Source organism: Gossypium raimondii, chromosome 7, assembly GCF_025698545.1.
Source record: "Gossypium raimondii isolate GPD5lz chromosome 7, ASM2569854v1, whole genome shotgun sequence".
NCBI lineage: Eukaryota > Viridiplantae > Streptophyta > Magnoliopsida > Malvales > Malvaceae > Gossypium > Gossypium raimondii.
Window position 1 is genome coordinate 5,044,933 of NC_068571.1, and position 14,204 is coordinate 5,059,136.

A 14,204-nucleotide genomic window follows, 5' to 3' on the forward strand; every position below is an offset into this window, starting at 1 on the left:
AGGTTGGAGAGGAATTATGAATAATTTTAAATATTGTCTTAAAAAGAGCGAGATATAATTAGAATCTATAATGAATAGTATCTTTGCTAGCAACAAGTGTTAATATAATGTTTGATACCTTCACAATTTTTTTAAATTTGGTTTTAAGTTTTTTTAAATTTGATGTTAAATATTTTTTAATTTGGTACTTAAATTTTTTAATCCAAATTGGTATTTAAATTTGACACTTTTTCTAATTTGGCATTAAAACTTTTTTTCCAATTTGATACCTTGTCAAATGTTATACAAATTACTCTAATATACTAAGTGTTATTTTTGACGAGGTAATAAAAATAATCAAGATATGACTGATATGTGACAAATGACATGGAAATTTTTTCTTTTTCAAATGTTTAATTACTTTTAATTTTATTTTATTTTAATTTAATCAATTTTTACTTTGGGTTCTTAAAACTCTTGCTTTCTTCTTCAATATCCATTCAACAAGCATAGCTCAAAAAGCTCTGGTGCCAAATTAAAAAAAAAAAAAAGGTCAAGATTAAGTGCCAAATTGGACCAAGAAAAGGCTTAGGTACCAATTTAAGAAAAAGTGACAAGTTTAGATACTAAATTTAAAAAATTATATTAAATTTAGGTACCAAATGTTATATTAAGCTTTACTAGAAGGACATGAATTTAAGTACACTTAAGCACATTAAAATAACAAAACCGACTCGTATATAACATATTTGTCTTTTAAGCAAGGTCTTCAAAACCGAACCGATAGTCAAATTAGTTCTTAAATAAATTATTGAAAAATTCATAAAAAAATTAAAAATCTAATTCAAGCAATTTTTTACCTGATTCAACCAATACATACCAATTCCCAAGTCAACCGGTTCAATACCCTTCTCCAAATTGATACCTTAACTGATTCCCGATCTAACAATCCAATTCCAACCGCCTTACTTTTAATTTTTAATCCCTAGATCATTTTACCCTTTAAACTTCATATTTAAACAAAAAAAAAAAAAACCCTATGATATACTTATAGATTATATAGAATGATAATTTAGTATATCAATATATTTATTAATTCTTTTAAAGCCACGTAATTTCTTATTTGATTATTTTCATTTTTCATCCACTTCAATTCAAGGAATGCACACTAGGCTTCCCAAGGCTAGCTCAATTTGACCTAAAAGAAATAAAGGGGGGAAAGGCCATTAAATTAAATATGTACATAATTGCCACAATGCTACAGGCACAGTTCGTAGCGTTGTTTTAACGTTTTCTGGTTAACTTCGTATCAACATCACGCACTGTAATTTCTTGACATCGAACAATCCCGGCTGCTCCGCCATAGCACAACCATCTCTCACTACCCTTGTTCATGTTCCATCTCAATCTATGCATTGCCACAATCTTGGGAGGAAATGTCTCCATTTGGCTTTCACCTTCTTTTTCGGTTTCTTCTCTCTCTTTATTCGTTGCTTCTTTGGTTCCTTGTGCCAGTGCTTGACTATCGTTGGCTTTCTTCTTGCCGTCACTTTTAGAGTTTGGGTTCATTTTGCTTTTCAGAGCTGCCAATGTTTCCTCGGGTTCAGATTCCAAGCTGGGATCGTTGCCATAACAAAGGGCTGCAACAGGTTTAAGTAATTTGTTGGCTGATTGTTAAGAAAGAAAGTTGGAATATCTGATTAGTAACCCAATTCTGAGGCTTACCTAAAGTTCGCTCACTTTTAGATTTTGGTTTCATTTTGCTTTTCAGAGCTGCCAATGTTTCCTCGGGTTCAGATTCCACGCTGGGATCGTTGCCATCATAAAGGGCTGCAACAGGTTTAAGTAATTTGTTGGCTGATTGTTAAGAAAGAAAGTTGGAATATCTGATTAGTAACCCAATTCTGAAGCTTACCTAAAGTTCGCTGATTGGAAGTTGGAACCTTCGCTTTCCTATCCTTTGCATTTTTGCCAAGTGACTCGGTTAAGAAGTAACGCATGGATCTTTGGCCGTCCCCACACTCACTACTCGGCTTCTTCAACGGCAAAGGATTATCTGGTAATGGAGTGTTAACTATTACAGCAGGTTCCTCCTCGGTCAAGGATCCACATGCAAAATGCGGTGATCGATTTCGTGAAAAATCTTTGTCCACTGCTTTTGAGGTTAGCTGGTTACAGAAACAATAGTATCAATGAGGCAAAACTCGGAAGAAGCAGCTTACGGAATATGACAAGTGGTTTTAAATTTTATTAAGGAAATTTCAAGCAGTTGTATGACAGATTTTCATGATATGCAGCATTAGTGAAAGGATTAAAACAATTTTACACAGCCAGTTGATTAAAAACGAAGGGAGACACGCAGAATGTTAAGCAACAAAAAACAACTCATAGGAACAATTCTCGAACAGTCTCCAAGATGAGTTCTCATTGGAAACAAAGTCTGTAGGGGAAAAATTATAGCAAGCATTGTAAATAAAGGTAAACTAACTCACCTGAAAGCACGCGGCAGTACCATCTGCACCACAATATGCAACCATGCCTAAAATTTAAATCCACCAGTCAATGTAAATTTGGAAATGACAATTTGAAAATCAAGTTGCTCTTCATCCCACTTTAATAGTCAAAAATCACATTTGTAACCGCTGTAAGCATTTCCAATGACTTGCAAGTACAAAAAATACAAAGAGAATTTATGACTAAGTAGGCATGTAACGTTGCAGCTAAAATACTAGATCTATAATTAATATTTCACAAACTGAAAAAATGGATAGTTGTCACATGTAATCTTTTACATGATCTTTTGTTTGCATATCTTGTACTCCAAAAGTTTTCAGGTTTTTGCACACCATATTTCTTTTAGAAAAAAACAAACTACAATTTGACTTACTGTCCAACATATTAGGTCCACAGCAAATTTTACTACAGTGAGAAAAAATTATTTGTAATTTTACACGCACAAATAGTTTGAAAGGCTATTGCTCTTGTCAGAAGGCAATATTAATAATGTAAGAAAATCATTGCCTAGCATACCTATTAATCGTGACACTTGTACACACCAGATTGCAAAGGATGAACAATTATAAACGTGCAGTCCTTGTTGCTTAGACCCACCAAAAGGTTTTCCAGTGACAGGCACATCACATGCAGCTTGAACTAAGCTGAGCAGTTTCATTGTTCCATCATCGAAGGATATGATAACGCATCTACAAACATAAAAGGTTGCCTCAATTCTAGTTGAAGAGAAGACCATCAATTCCAAATGAAAATAATAGGAAAGACATCACATATAACCTACCTTGGTTCTGGAAGCCAATCCAGGCTATATATGAACTTTGGTGCTGGATGGACATCCCACAATGGAAGAAATGGATCACTGCAAACAATCATCAGAGTAGAGCTCTTAAAGAACATGTAGGTTCTTGGAGATAAATGCTCAGTACAACATACCAAGAGAACATATTTTCAGTGCTTTTAGTTAAAAGGGACCCATAATTCAGGATCCCTCCCCTTAAAACAAGGGAGACCTATTTCGAAGTTAACATATGTAAATGTGTTTCTGTGAAATCCTAGACAATTACAATTCTTTTAAAACACAAAGTTCAAACTTTGAATGATTCAGAACATAAAAGGAAAATAGGAAAGCACTTTGAATATACAAAAAATTGCAATTCCACACATAAGCCCAATCAACCAAAGAAAAGCAAGTACATAGATCAAGTTAAGCATTAAATTGATATGTAAAATCTTTTCATCTTAATGCCTAATTTCATCAACTAAACAAGCATAAAATGCAATAGAATCGCCCATTGTTGTCAAGGTATGCACCTAGTGGTTGTGCCTTAGCGCCAGGAAACACAAGCGCATCAAACCCTTTCAGGTAAGGCACACATCCGGTGCACTTAGCTTTTTTTTGTATGGAGATAAGAGCCAAAAAAAATCCCACCTAATTGAAGTTCTCTTTCTTTTTCTTTTAAACTTCCCATTAATTGTACCATCACTAGTAAAAATGGGGATAATATACTTCTAAGTATTACAGTATTCCACAACAAATGTGATTATAAGGAAACCATGCATATTGGCCAAAAAAGAAGAATAATTTTATGCATGTTTTGTAGATAAACAGAATAACTCTTTAGAGTTCATTATCATAGTTATATATCTTAGCCTTACATTATTACACACACGTACATCACACCTTACTTCACTCAGGCAAATGGTTATTTTGGGCCTAAAGCCTCAGACAATTCACCTAGAATGCACCCCTAGGTAAAATTTTAGTTTGGTCCCTCCAGAAATTGTAATGTTGTAAGCTAGTAGAATGGTAAAATTGCATTTTGGCAATTTCTGGCTTCACCCCTGCCTTGCACCCTTGACAACATTAGAAATGCCAATTCATTTATCATCTACTCAACAATAGCTACAACAATTGCTACTCTAATTTTGAGTGATTTACAAGTGAAGGTAAAAATGAATTAGAGGAAACACTGAAGAGGATCAACCAAATTCCATCCACAAGTAGCGAAACAAATAGAAATTAGTTTGACTTCTCAGTCAAAAAAAAAACTCTAACTTCAGTTGAACCTCCTATGACTCTGTAAGCTTCAATACATCATGTAAGCTTATGGCACTAAAAAGAATTCTAAAGAAAATGAAATACATAATAGCAAATTAAAAAGTGAACATAAGCTGTCAATCTACACTTTGATCTATGTCTTGCAATATGCCATCTTTAAGAAGATTCTATAGTTCAATTAAGTTTTCGAACCATACAGTCAAAGAGTTCAATCTTAATAAACAGAATAAAGCCACCCAAGCATCTGGATTCAATTGAAATGAATGCATAGGGAACATGACAAGCAAAAGCTCAGAGATAACTGAGATACAAAGCGATCAAACTTAACATGCTATCAAGGTTACCGTATGTCCCAAAATTTAACACCTCCATGTCCAGCAGTAAGAATAACATTTGAGCTCTCCATATCACTGAAATTCAACATTAGAGTTTTTATTTACAACAATCAGTAAGCATCAAACATCTGTATAGTTGACAGACAAAAAGATCTGGTTAATAAAGTAGTTCCAATTTATTAGCAATTGTCCAACAGAGGGCAGATAGCCCATAACCTTGAAAACTTAAAGAAAAAGGGAAGATAGGCACAAATCTACCAAAGGCCAGTCCTTTTGCATTTTAGCCACCAAATTCCCATAAGATATGGGTTCCGAACAGAAGAAAGTATTGCTGCATAGATAGCTATATAAAATCTAGTCTGGAAAGGGAACACTGCAGACATCACTGACCTTCCAGATGGGGCCCATGCAACTGATCTAATCGGTGCTGTATCTGCACTAAAACAAAGCAGAGGTCTCGTATCTGCATAATTACGAAGTGGGAAATAAAATTCAACTAGGGATTTGATGCTGATAACCAAAGCCCTAATTCAAACCACATCAATAACCAAAAAAACTTTGACTAATTTGTTACCATTAATTTTTGGTGAACCACTTGCAGAGAATTTCCACAAAGCAACCTGATATTAACTACATTAGTTTTGATGCTACAAAAATCAAAATCATGAGTAAATGATAATCCTAGCCATTGAAATAATAGGAAAAATCTAAGCAACCCAGCAAATGTTCAATCAACATATTAATGCAGGAGGAACATATTTTACAAATATTTCCTGGAAAAGTTCCATTGATTATAGACCAATTTTGTAAACAAAAAGAACACTTCTAATTCCTTTTATGCAAAGGCACTATACTGATTCTCCAAGAGTCAAAAACAAATACTATATAAGTGAAATTATTTATAAGAAAAAGCATATAAAACAACAAACTAACTAACATTATACCATTCCATCATGGCATCCAGCTAGTAAATAATCATGTGGAGGTGAGGTTGACCACTCAACTGTTAAAGGAATGCTGTATAATAAACAGTAGCCTCTGAATTAGTGATAAATGAAGTAGAATCGAAAGCAAGAACAAGATCATAAAGGAAAACTGAAAGTAGCAAAAGGTCACAGGACTAATTAAAGAATTTTATGAATCAAAGGATTTACAAGCAAACAAATAAAGCTTTAAATTAGTAAATCAGTCGGTTGAATTCTATGTTTACAAATTAATTTCCTCAACATGGAAGATGCAATATCACTTAGAAGGACCCAGACCCATTTACATGAAATTAGTAATAGAGCTGCATATGGTGTAAAGTGAAAATAATTCTTCTTTTCTTTTACAATGTTTTCCATATAATCTAGGAAGTTCTAATAAATAATTAGTATATCAATAAAGTCTCAGAAGTATGATATTCAATAGCAATTTATGCAAAATTTTGTTCTTTAGTTTTCTTTTTCTAACAGAAAAATTCTCCTGCATTCCACATGCAAAGGATTTCTATAATTCTAAACATGGGAGTAGTCAATGGGAATGCGCCATGGAGATGAACTGCAACCAGGAACAACCAAGACATGTTGCATTGCATATTGTGATATAACTGCCTAAGTATAAATAGGGATCCATGCTGCTTAATAACCCACATGTCCACAACCACCCCATCCCTCCATTTTCTTTGTACGCATAGCAAAGAACAACCCTACTTAGCATTATGATAAATGTTCTGTTTCCAACATGTTTTAGAAATTCTAAAGAACTGCAACATTATAGAAGTAGCACACACACACATATAGAACAATTTAATAGAGAAAAACTATAGATTGCAAATTACCTCTGTATATCACCGCATTTTAACTTTGAGCACTTGAAAACTGGGTCCAATTTTACAAAGCGAGGGTCGGTTCCCTGCTTAGGTGAAGTTGAATAAATAGTTTTTATCATATTTAGAAGAGGAACCTCCCACCTGCAATGCATTGGCGGAATCACACAACATTAACAGAAATTGTCAATGATAAACCTAAATGAAACATAAAATCAACTAATTGCTATAACCAACTGCAAAAGTGGATGACATGGAACTGATTTAAAACAAGAAACAGGGGGAGCTGGCATTGAAAGCTAAAATTCATAATAAATTAGGGGAAAAGTAGGCTTCTAAAAAATGACACAGAAGTATTAATTTTCAATGTTTACCGTGGTACCTTTGATTTCTACATTTCAGGTATTTGACAAACACCTTCTGCCCCACTCTCATTTATAAGCATCTTATGCACCCAATCTAGTTGCAATATTGTAGAATTTAATTTAATTCTTCCAAAACGTTCTACTTGACTGAGTATTATTGTATTCAAGATTTTATATTGCAATAGTTATTATTACAATCATTTCAGATATTCCCTTATTTTGAAATCTTGAAATGACAATTAATATCAACATATAGTTCTATGGACTTTTCCCCAATCCAATCCAATCCACTGCTAGTGCTAATAATCCACAAGCAGGGCTGTTAGCTGCAATGCTTCCAGACGTCGAATTAGGAAGCCAACCTATTCTGTTAAGTAAGACATGGCACGAGAACAACCCCCTTAAAGAGCTTCCGTGTTCTATTAGTGTTGTATAAAGATAATGATGCTTATTCTTCAATGACTCAGTCCTAAGCAACGACAGGTAGAAAAATTACGAAGAAAATTTAAAATAGAAAGTCTAGACAATTAAGGCAGAGCTCTTACACTTCCAAAGATCCATTTCCCAGTAAGACAGCCAGATAGCCCATCCGTTGGTTGCATTTAGAATCATGTTTATGATATGGCTGCCATTTTACATCCCAAGCAACTTTTCCATTGTGTGCTAGGCAGAGGACAGCTCTTGGCAAGGCAATGTCGTCTGGAATAGAAAGAGAACCCGGGCTGACCTTGATCGAATTACAACCTAAAACATTACTTGACACAGTAGCTTCTTGCCCGGTGTTAAAATGAATTTGTTGGTTTATTGCAGAAGAAGATTCTGATTTTTCATTTTCAATTTTACTATCACTGTTATTTTTCTCCTGTGTCTTACTTTTCAATTTTATACTCTTCTTAGAAGTTTGAGGGGTTGCATCAGATGTGCATGTTGCCTCTTTACAAACTTTTCGTTTTTTATGATTCTTATGTGGAACATTTTCTTGCGTATTCCCAGGAACATTGTCCGTAGAAACTGGCTGGAAGGAAATGCCTGGGTACTGAACAGCAAGAGGCTGGACATCTGGATCACTGTCAGGAAATTCAAGAACTGATTTTTTTCTAGATCTGCCTTCTGGTCTCTTAACCTGATCAGTCTGAGATTCATCTATTGGCATTTTTCTAGGTCTTCCTCTAGTCCTCTTTGCTGAGCTCTCGTTCACGGCCTCTGTATTTTGAGGTATTTGTTTCGACTTTTCCTTTGCCAGAGTAGCTCCTTCCTCGTTCACCCCAGCATTTAGCACACACCATATTTGAATGATGCCTCTACCAACAAGTGGGGCACCCAACTTGTGATAATAAGATTCAGGAGGATGAGCAGCAATAGCAATAAACTGGGAAAAAGAAGGCAAACAAAAATAAGTCACACGGATGGTCTCACAAGATTGTAGCATTAAGATGGTGATGATTATTATTAATCCTACATATTAAGCATGCAAGCAAATTTTTAAACCATTATCTAAGAAAAGATCTAGGCTTTTTTCTCTCTTTCATTTGAAATACCCAAGTAGAACTAGGTTTGGGCTAGCACAACGTGCATCCTGAGAATAAAACAGTTTAATGCAAAACAACCGAAACTCAACTACAGAAGACTAAGTTTATAAACAAAAGAAAGGTTCCCACAAGTAGGTTAGGATTTCAGAGGGGAGAAGTAGTGAAGTACCTCACATTTGACAAGACTGTTTGGATTCTCATGAACTTGAGGGCACCAATCCAATGCCCAAACAGACCCTCCAACATACATCACAAAGTCCTTACTGCAAGAAGATGTACTTCAATAATGTTAATAAATGTCTATGACATACCATTTTGTAGCAAGCTTTGTAAGACAGGTTTAGACTCAAAATTTTGTCTGACAAATGAAATATGGTAACCTATACACAGATCTTAAATAAGAGGAACAATAACACCCAAGTTCTTATAATTATCATATGCATATGCATCACAGATTAACAAGAACAAACACCATCTGGGGCATGCTCATAAGAGTTTCTTTTTTGTTTAGAGAGAGAGAGAGAGGAATCCTATACAATAGCAGAACTTTCATAGTCTATTAATTTGCATGTATGCTTGTCAAGAATGAAACTATGACCTTTTTCAAACCCAAATTACACCATCCTTTTACCACATAAAGTAAACCCAATAATATTGGAAACTATTATCACACAAACAAAAATCCAATCTAACCCGTATTCTACAGATGCATTGCTTCCGTACACTCTGTCCTGCTGCTTCAAAAAAAAAGAAGAAAAACAACCAGTATTAACAAAATATTATGCTATAATAAGTAATAACTACTCTAGAAGATTTTCTTCTGTCGTTAAAGATCACTCCAACTGGAGAACCCAAAAAAAAGATTACTTTCACCTTGGGAACAGTTGCTGATGAAAACTGGGGCAACTCTATGCCAAGAGAAACATCTTTACGCGGTGAGTCTTTTAGCTCATTAGCAAACCTAATGATCCTCGGTTCATAATCAAAATGCCTCCATTCCCTAAAAGCATGTTTAATAGTAAATTAGGAACATGTAGTTGTAGATTTCTACATTACACTGATAAAGATAACATCAAAAGAAACAATCAAATTTTGCTTGTTTAACACATGGAAGTTCTAAATGCTCACAGACAAATATAAATCTACCTTAAGAAGGTGATTGAAGAAGAGAATCTCCGGATATCAGTTTCATCCAGACCATCAATCTTGGGCTCTTCACAAAGCTTAGATATAGTATCCATTGCCCTAAAATGATTCTCGACCGAATAATCAAATACAGAGACCTTAGCTCCTGGACCACCATACAAGGGTTCTTCTGCCATTTTTCTACGTCTTTTTCACTACAATCATAACACATATTCTGTCAATCACTCGAATACAAAAGCATAATGCTCGATAATTTATTATAAGAAATAGAACCTAAACTGTAACTCAATGCTAAATACGGTACATGAATGTATAAAGAAACCCAATTTGGTGAGTTAACTATAATGCAAAGTTGTTTGAGCACTAACTCTAATTCACAATCTTCGTTACCCGGACTCGTCAGGTCCGGCAAAAACCAGCGGACACGGCGGCAGGTGAGAACTGAGATGAAAAGAGAAGAAAAAGAAACTGATTTGCAGAGACGCGAGAGGGAGAGAAGAGAGACGATGGTAGGAGGAAGATGATGATGGACGAACGAGAAAAGACTCTTCAAATAAATGAACAAAAATAATTAGGGTGTAATAAAGACTGTACCTATATTTATATTATTTAATTAGATAATCAAAATTGTAATGAGCCAAATTTTAATTCAGTAAAATGTAATTTTAAATAATTAAATTAAAATTTTATTACTTTTAAAGGTTAAATTATAATTTTATTTTTATTAATTTTAAATTTTAAAATTAAAAATTAAAATAAAAAATTCTATTTTAGAGGCGGAGGCCTACCAGGTCCTAGATTCAGCCCTGAATATTATCTATATTGTTATCTATGCTAAAGTGTATTAAAAGGTTTGAACATTAATTTCTTTAAAAAAGTTTGAACTTTAAAAAAAAAATCAATTAGGTTTTATATTATTTTTTACATTTGTTGTGGGAACACAATGTGTTGAAATACATTTATCCTCTTATTAAATAATTAAAAATAGGTTATTAGTACTTTCAAGTATTGTATAATAAAAGGCATAATAACATTTTAACCCTCTAATTTTATAAAAAATCATTTTAACTTTTGTTTTTTAATTTTCGTTTCTTTTAACTTTTGAATTTGAATTTTTGTTAAATCGTCCAAAAATGGATGAAAATTTTATCTTCATTAATTTTCTTGACATGATATACATATGGATTGCCACGTAACATGTTAGCATTTAATTATTTTTTAGAATTTAAAAATATTAAAATATTTTATAATTTTATAATATTTTAATGATTTTTAATTTTAAATTTAAAATTTTAAATGTCATTGTGGCAATTCATGTGTATGCAATCTTAGCAAAGTTAAAAATTTGATTTTTCCATTTATTTTAGAATAATTTGACAAAAATATAAATTTAAAAACTAAAAAAACGAAAAGAGTATATAAAATGTTAAAATAACTTGTTTGTAAAGTTGAAGGTCTACACAAATTATTATGCCTAAATATATATATATATATATTAAAATTACAACCAATTAAGTCATTGCTAAAGTTAACGGCTTAGGGTTTACGCCAGGATTGTACAATATGTTTGATTGGTATTTTATATTAAAAATAAAAAAAATTATAAAAATATTATTATACATGAAAATGTAACTGATGAAACTAAATTATAGCACTGAATTTATTAACTCTGGTCGATAACAATGGTGACAATAACAATGGTCACAATAAGAGCTTTTAGAGCTTTTAGAGACCTTCAATGCTTAGTTCAAAAGTAATATCAATTTTGTTTTTTTTTTTTTAATCCATCTTATAAACTTTCCATTTAAGCTACATTGCCATGTTCATGGTTTTTTTTTTTTGGGTATTGTCATCTAGCATATGTTACATTAAGCAAACATGATTCTTATTTATTTTGATTTCAGGATGACAATGCCAGAGTAAAGACATCATTCCAAACGTTGTTAATTTACGTCGAAAACATCGCAAAGAGTCCCGATGAGGAAAAGTTTAGGAAGATCAGATTTAGTAATTTGAAATCCTAGGTAAGGTGTTTTTAGTTTGATGTAGAATCGCATCGAGACCTTCCCTATGTTTTTGTTCTTTTTTATTTCTTCATGACAATGAATTTCACCTCGAACTAAGAAAGGGTTGAGAGCTTGAAAGGAGGAATCGAGTTTCTTGAGCTTTATGGATTCAAGAGAAATGAATGGGACAAGTTTTTGGTTTTCCCTCTTGACGAAGTCAATGTGCAACTGCATAACATTGTTGGTTTTATGTTTATTATACCTCATGTAGCAAACCTTAAGGGCCTCACAATGTACCCATAGAAAGCTAAACGCATGTCTCTCAATAGAATCAATGACATTGGAACTTGGGGTTAGTTCGCGAACCCCAATTCAGCAAACTTTGGAAAGAGACATTTCCGCTAAGACTATATGAAGACCACATGGAGGCCTAAGGTAATCAATTGCTAGTCATCTTAAAATGTCTCATCTTAGGATATAGTATCATCATCACTACCAAGAATACCAAATCAAACTTCAATGTTAATGACTTTAGGACACGTATCTAAGTTTATCCTCCACTATAAAAAGCCATACAAACAATTCACAAAGACCAAAGTAAGACACTACTTTTTCTTGATCTTTAAACTCTATCCTAAAATAAAAATCTCTTCCCAACTCTTATCCCCTTGTTGTAACACCCCTTACCCCTATTCGACACCGGAATAGGGTACGAGGCATTACCAGAACACATACACTTGTAAACGTATTGAACCGAGTTATAAAATTTCATCTAAATTAAAATTTTCAAATTATCAACGTACTTTTATAATTCTTCACTATATATCCTCAAAATATTATATTCATAATAAATAGGACCTACTAGACCCGATACATACTCATGCAATTCAATGTTTCATTTCCTTTTCATTCATTTCACAATTTCTCATGCTTACAATTCAAATCATATCACTAGCAATTTCCTTTTAATTCACTTACAATTCAATATCATTAAGATCCATACTAATACGTATTTACCATTTAACTCAATGTTTATCGATTATACCATTCATTAACACATTTATGAAATTCTCAATTTTGCAATGAAAATATCATTTTAGCTTAAATAACAACATCAATTCAACTCATCATCCTCTTTTTTCGTCATTTTACACTTCAAGTATGAACTTATTATTTCATTACCTTTCCACACCCGTTTCCTATGTTTATCACACAAGACATAAACATATCATTCAACCATAGTTGCAAGCTAGTGCATTGAAACATAATTCTTTTTGGAACTAACCACATGATAAACCATTTCACTGGAGATTACATAATTTAAACCTTACCTCCCCTTTCATGATCACAAGCATATTTCCATTTAGGCATTTACTATTTCGATGCATAACTTATAAATTTAACGTGGCATAATCCCGCCACAACTTGGCCAAAGCCTAAGCATGTATACCAAATATGCCAGCCAAATAAACATATAACATAAGCATTATAAGCATGGATGAGCACAATATTTATTCATATGTATCAAACTTACTAACATGTGTTAACTCAATACCCATTCATGGCATTACTTCATTCCAAATCATATACCAAATATACCATACACACATACTATGAAACTTTATTTTCCCACATGAGCTTAAACCATGACCAATAATGCACAAATATATGTGTCATTTCTATTTCATCGTTTATCAATTATAATCGAGCGTATTACCAATTATACACAAATCATTCATATATTTCCCAATTTTTCCTCCACCTCCTATTGTAATACCCCCTACCCATATTCGTCGCCGAAATAGAGTAAGAGGCATTACCAGATTTTACCGAATAATTTTTTTTAAATTCAATATAACCCCTTTATAAATATCTAATCTTCCCTGCAAATTTTAAACGGAGACCAATCCGACACAACCAATCCATTTCAATATATTTTCAAGATAGATTTATCGTATTCATAAGATAATCTCATCACATACCAAAACCAAAATTTGTTAGCCATACCAATGGCTAACTATACATTCATTTCACATTAACATCTACTTTACTAGCTTATACATGCCATTGATTTCCAAAATAAAGTTTCTTTATATACCAAGATCTTGAGGTTGATAGTGTGATGCGTCTCCGACCAAATCCGACCTCTGAGCTCTTAACACTACAAAACAGGGGAAAAGGAAATAGGGTAAGCACTTTGTGTTTAGTAAGCTCATGTAACAAGAATTATATTTACCTAATATTTTTAATACAATGCAATAAACATTCATACATCCATTCAATACATTATTTCCCTATCATGCACAAACTCAACATTCAAATTAGTCCAATAATTTCCATGTATCAATAATTTATACCATGATTGATGAGCTCAGCAATTCCATGATTTCCATTTCCTTGTTATTTTTTTCTATATTTATCCCGTTGAATTTCTCGAAATTTTGATAGATTTTCAGAGGTACAC

The 14,204-nt window shown here is 33.0% G+C and overlaps 1 protein-coding gene across 2 annotated transcripts; it reads right to left on the bottom strand.

The window, feature by feature from the left end:
* Positions 1 to 1,050: 1,050 nt before the first annotated feature.
* LOC105804550 (hypothetical protein) lies at positions 1,051 to 10,308 on the bottom strand. Of its 2 annotated transcripts, none has more exons than XM_012637242.2 (17): positions 10,103 to 10,308; positions 9,735 to 9,928; positions 9,462 to 9,588; positions 9,282 to 9,322; positions 8,758 to 8,851; positions 7,605 to 8,428; positions 6,707 to 6,838; positions 5,832 to 5,904; positions 5,462 to 5,507; positions 5,278 to 5,320; positions 4,897 to 4,962; positions 3,275 to 3,352; positions 3,010 to 3,182; positions 2,472 to 2,518; positions 1,895 to 2,147; positions 1,705 to 1,809; positions 1,051 to 1,619 (listed from the first exon to the last, which is right to left on the bottom strand). In XM_012637242.2, the coding sequence occupies exons 2-17, from the start codon at positions 9,908 to 9,910 to the stop codon at positions 1,264 to 1,266; spliced, it is 2,634 nt and encodes an 877-aa protein (XP_012492696.1). In that variant the 5' UTR covers positions 9,911 to 9,928; positions 10,103 to 10,308; the 3' UTR covers positions 1,051 to 1,263. The 2 variants fall into 2 exon arrangements, with proteins under 2 accessions (XP_012492696.1, XP_012492674.1); XM_012637220.2 differs by having other exon boundaries at positions 5,278 to 5,350.
* Positions 10,309 to 14,204: the final 3,896 nt, after the last annotated feature.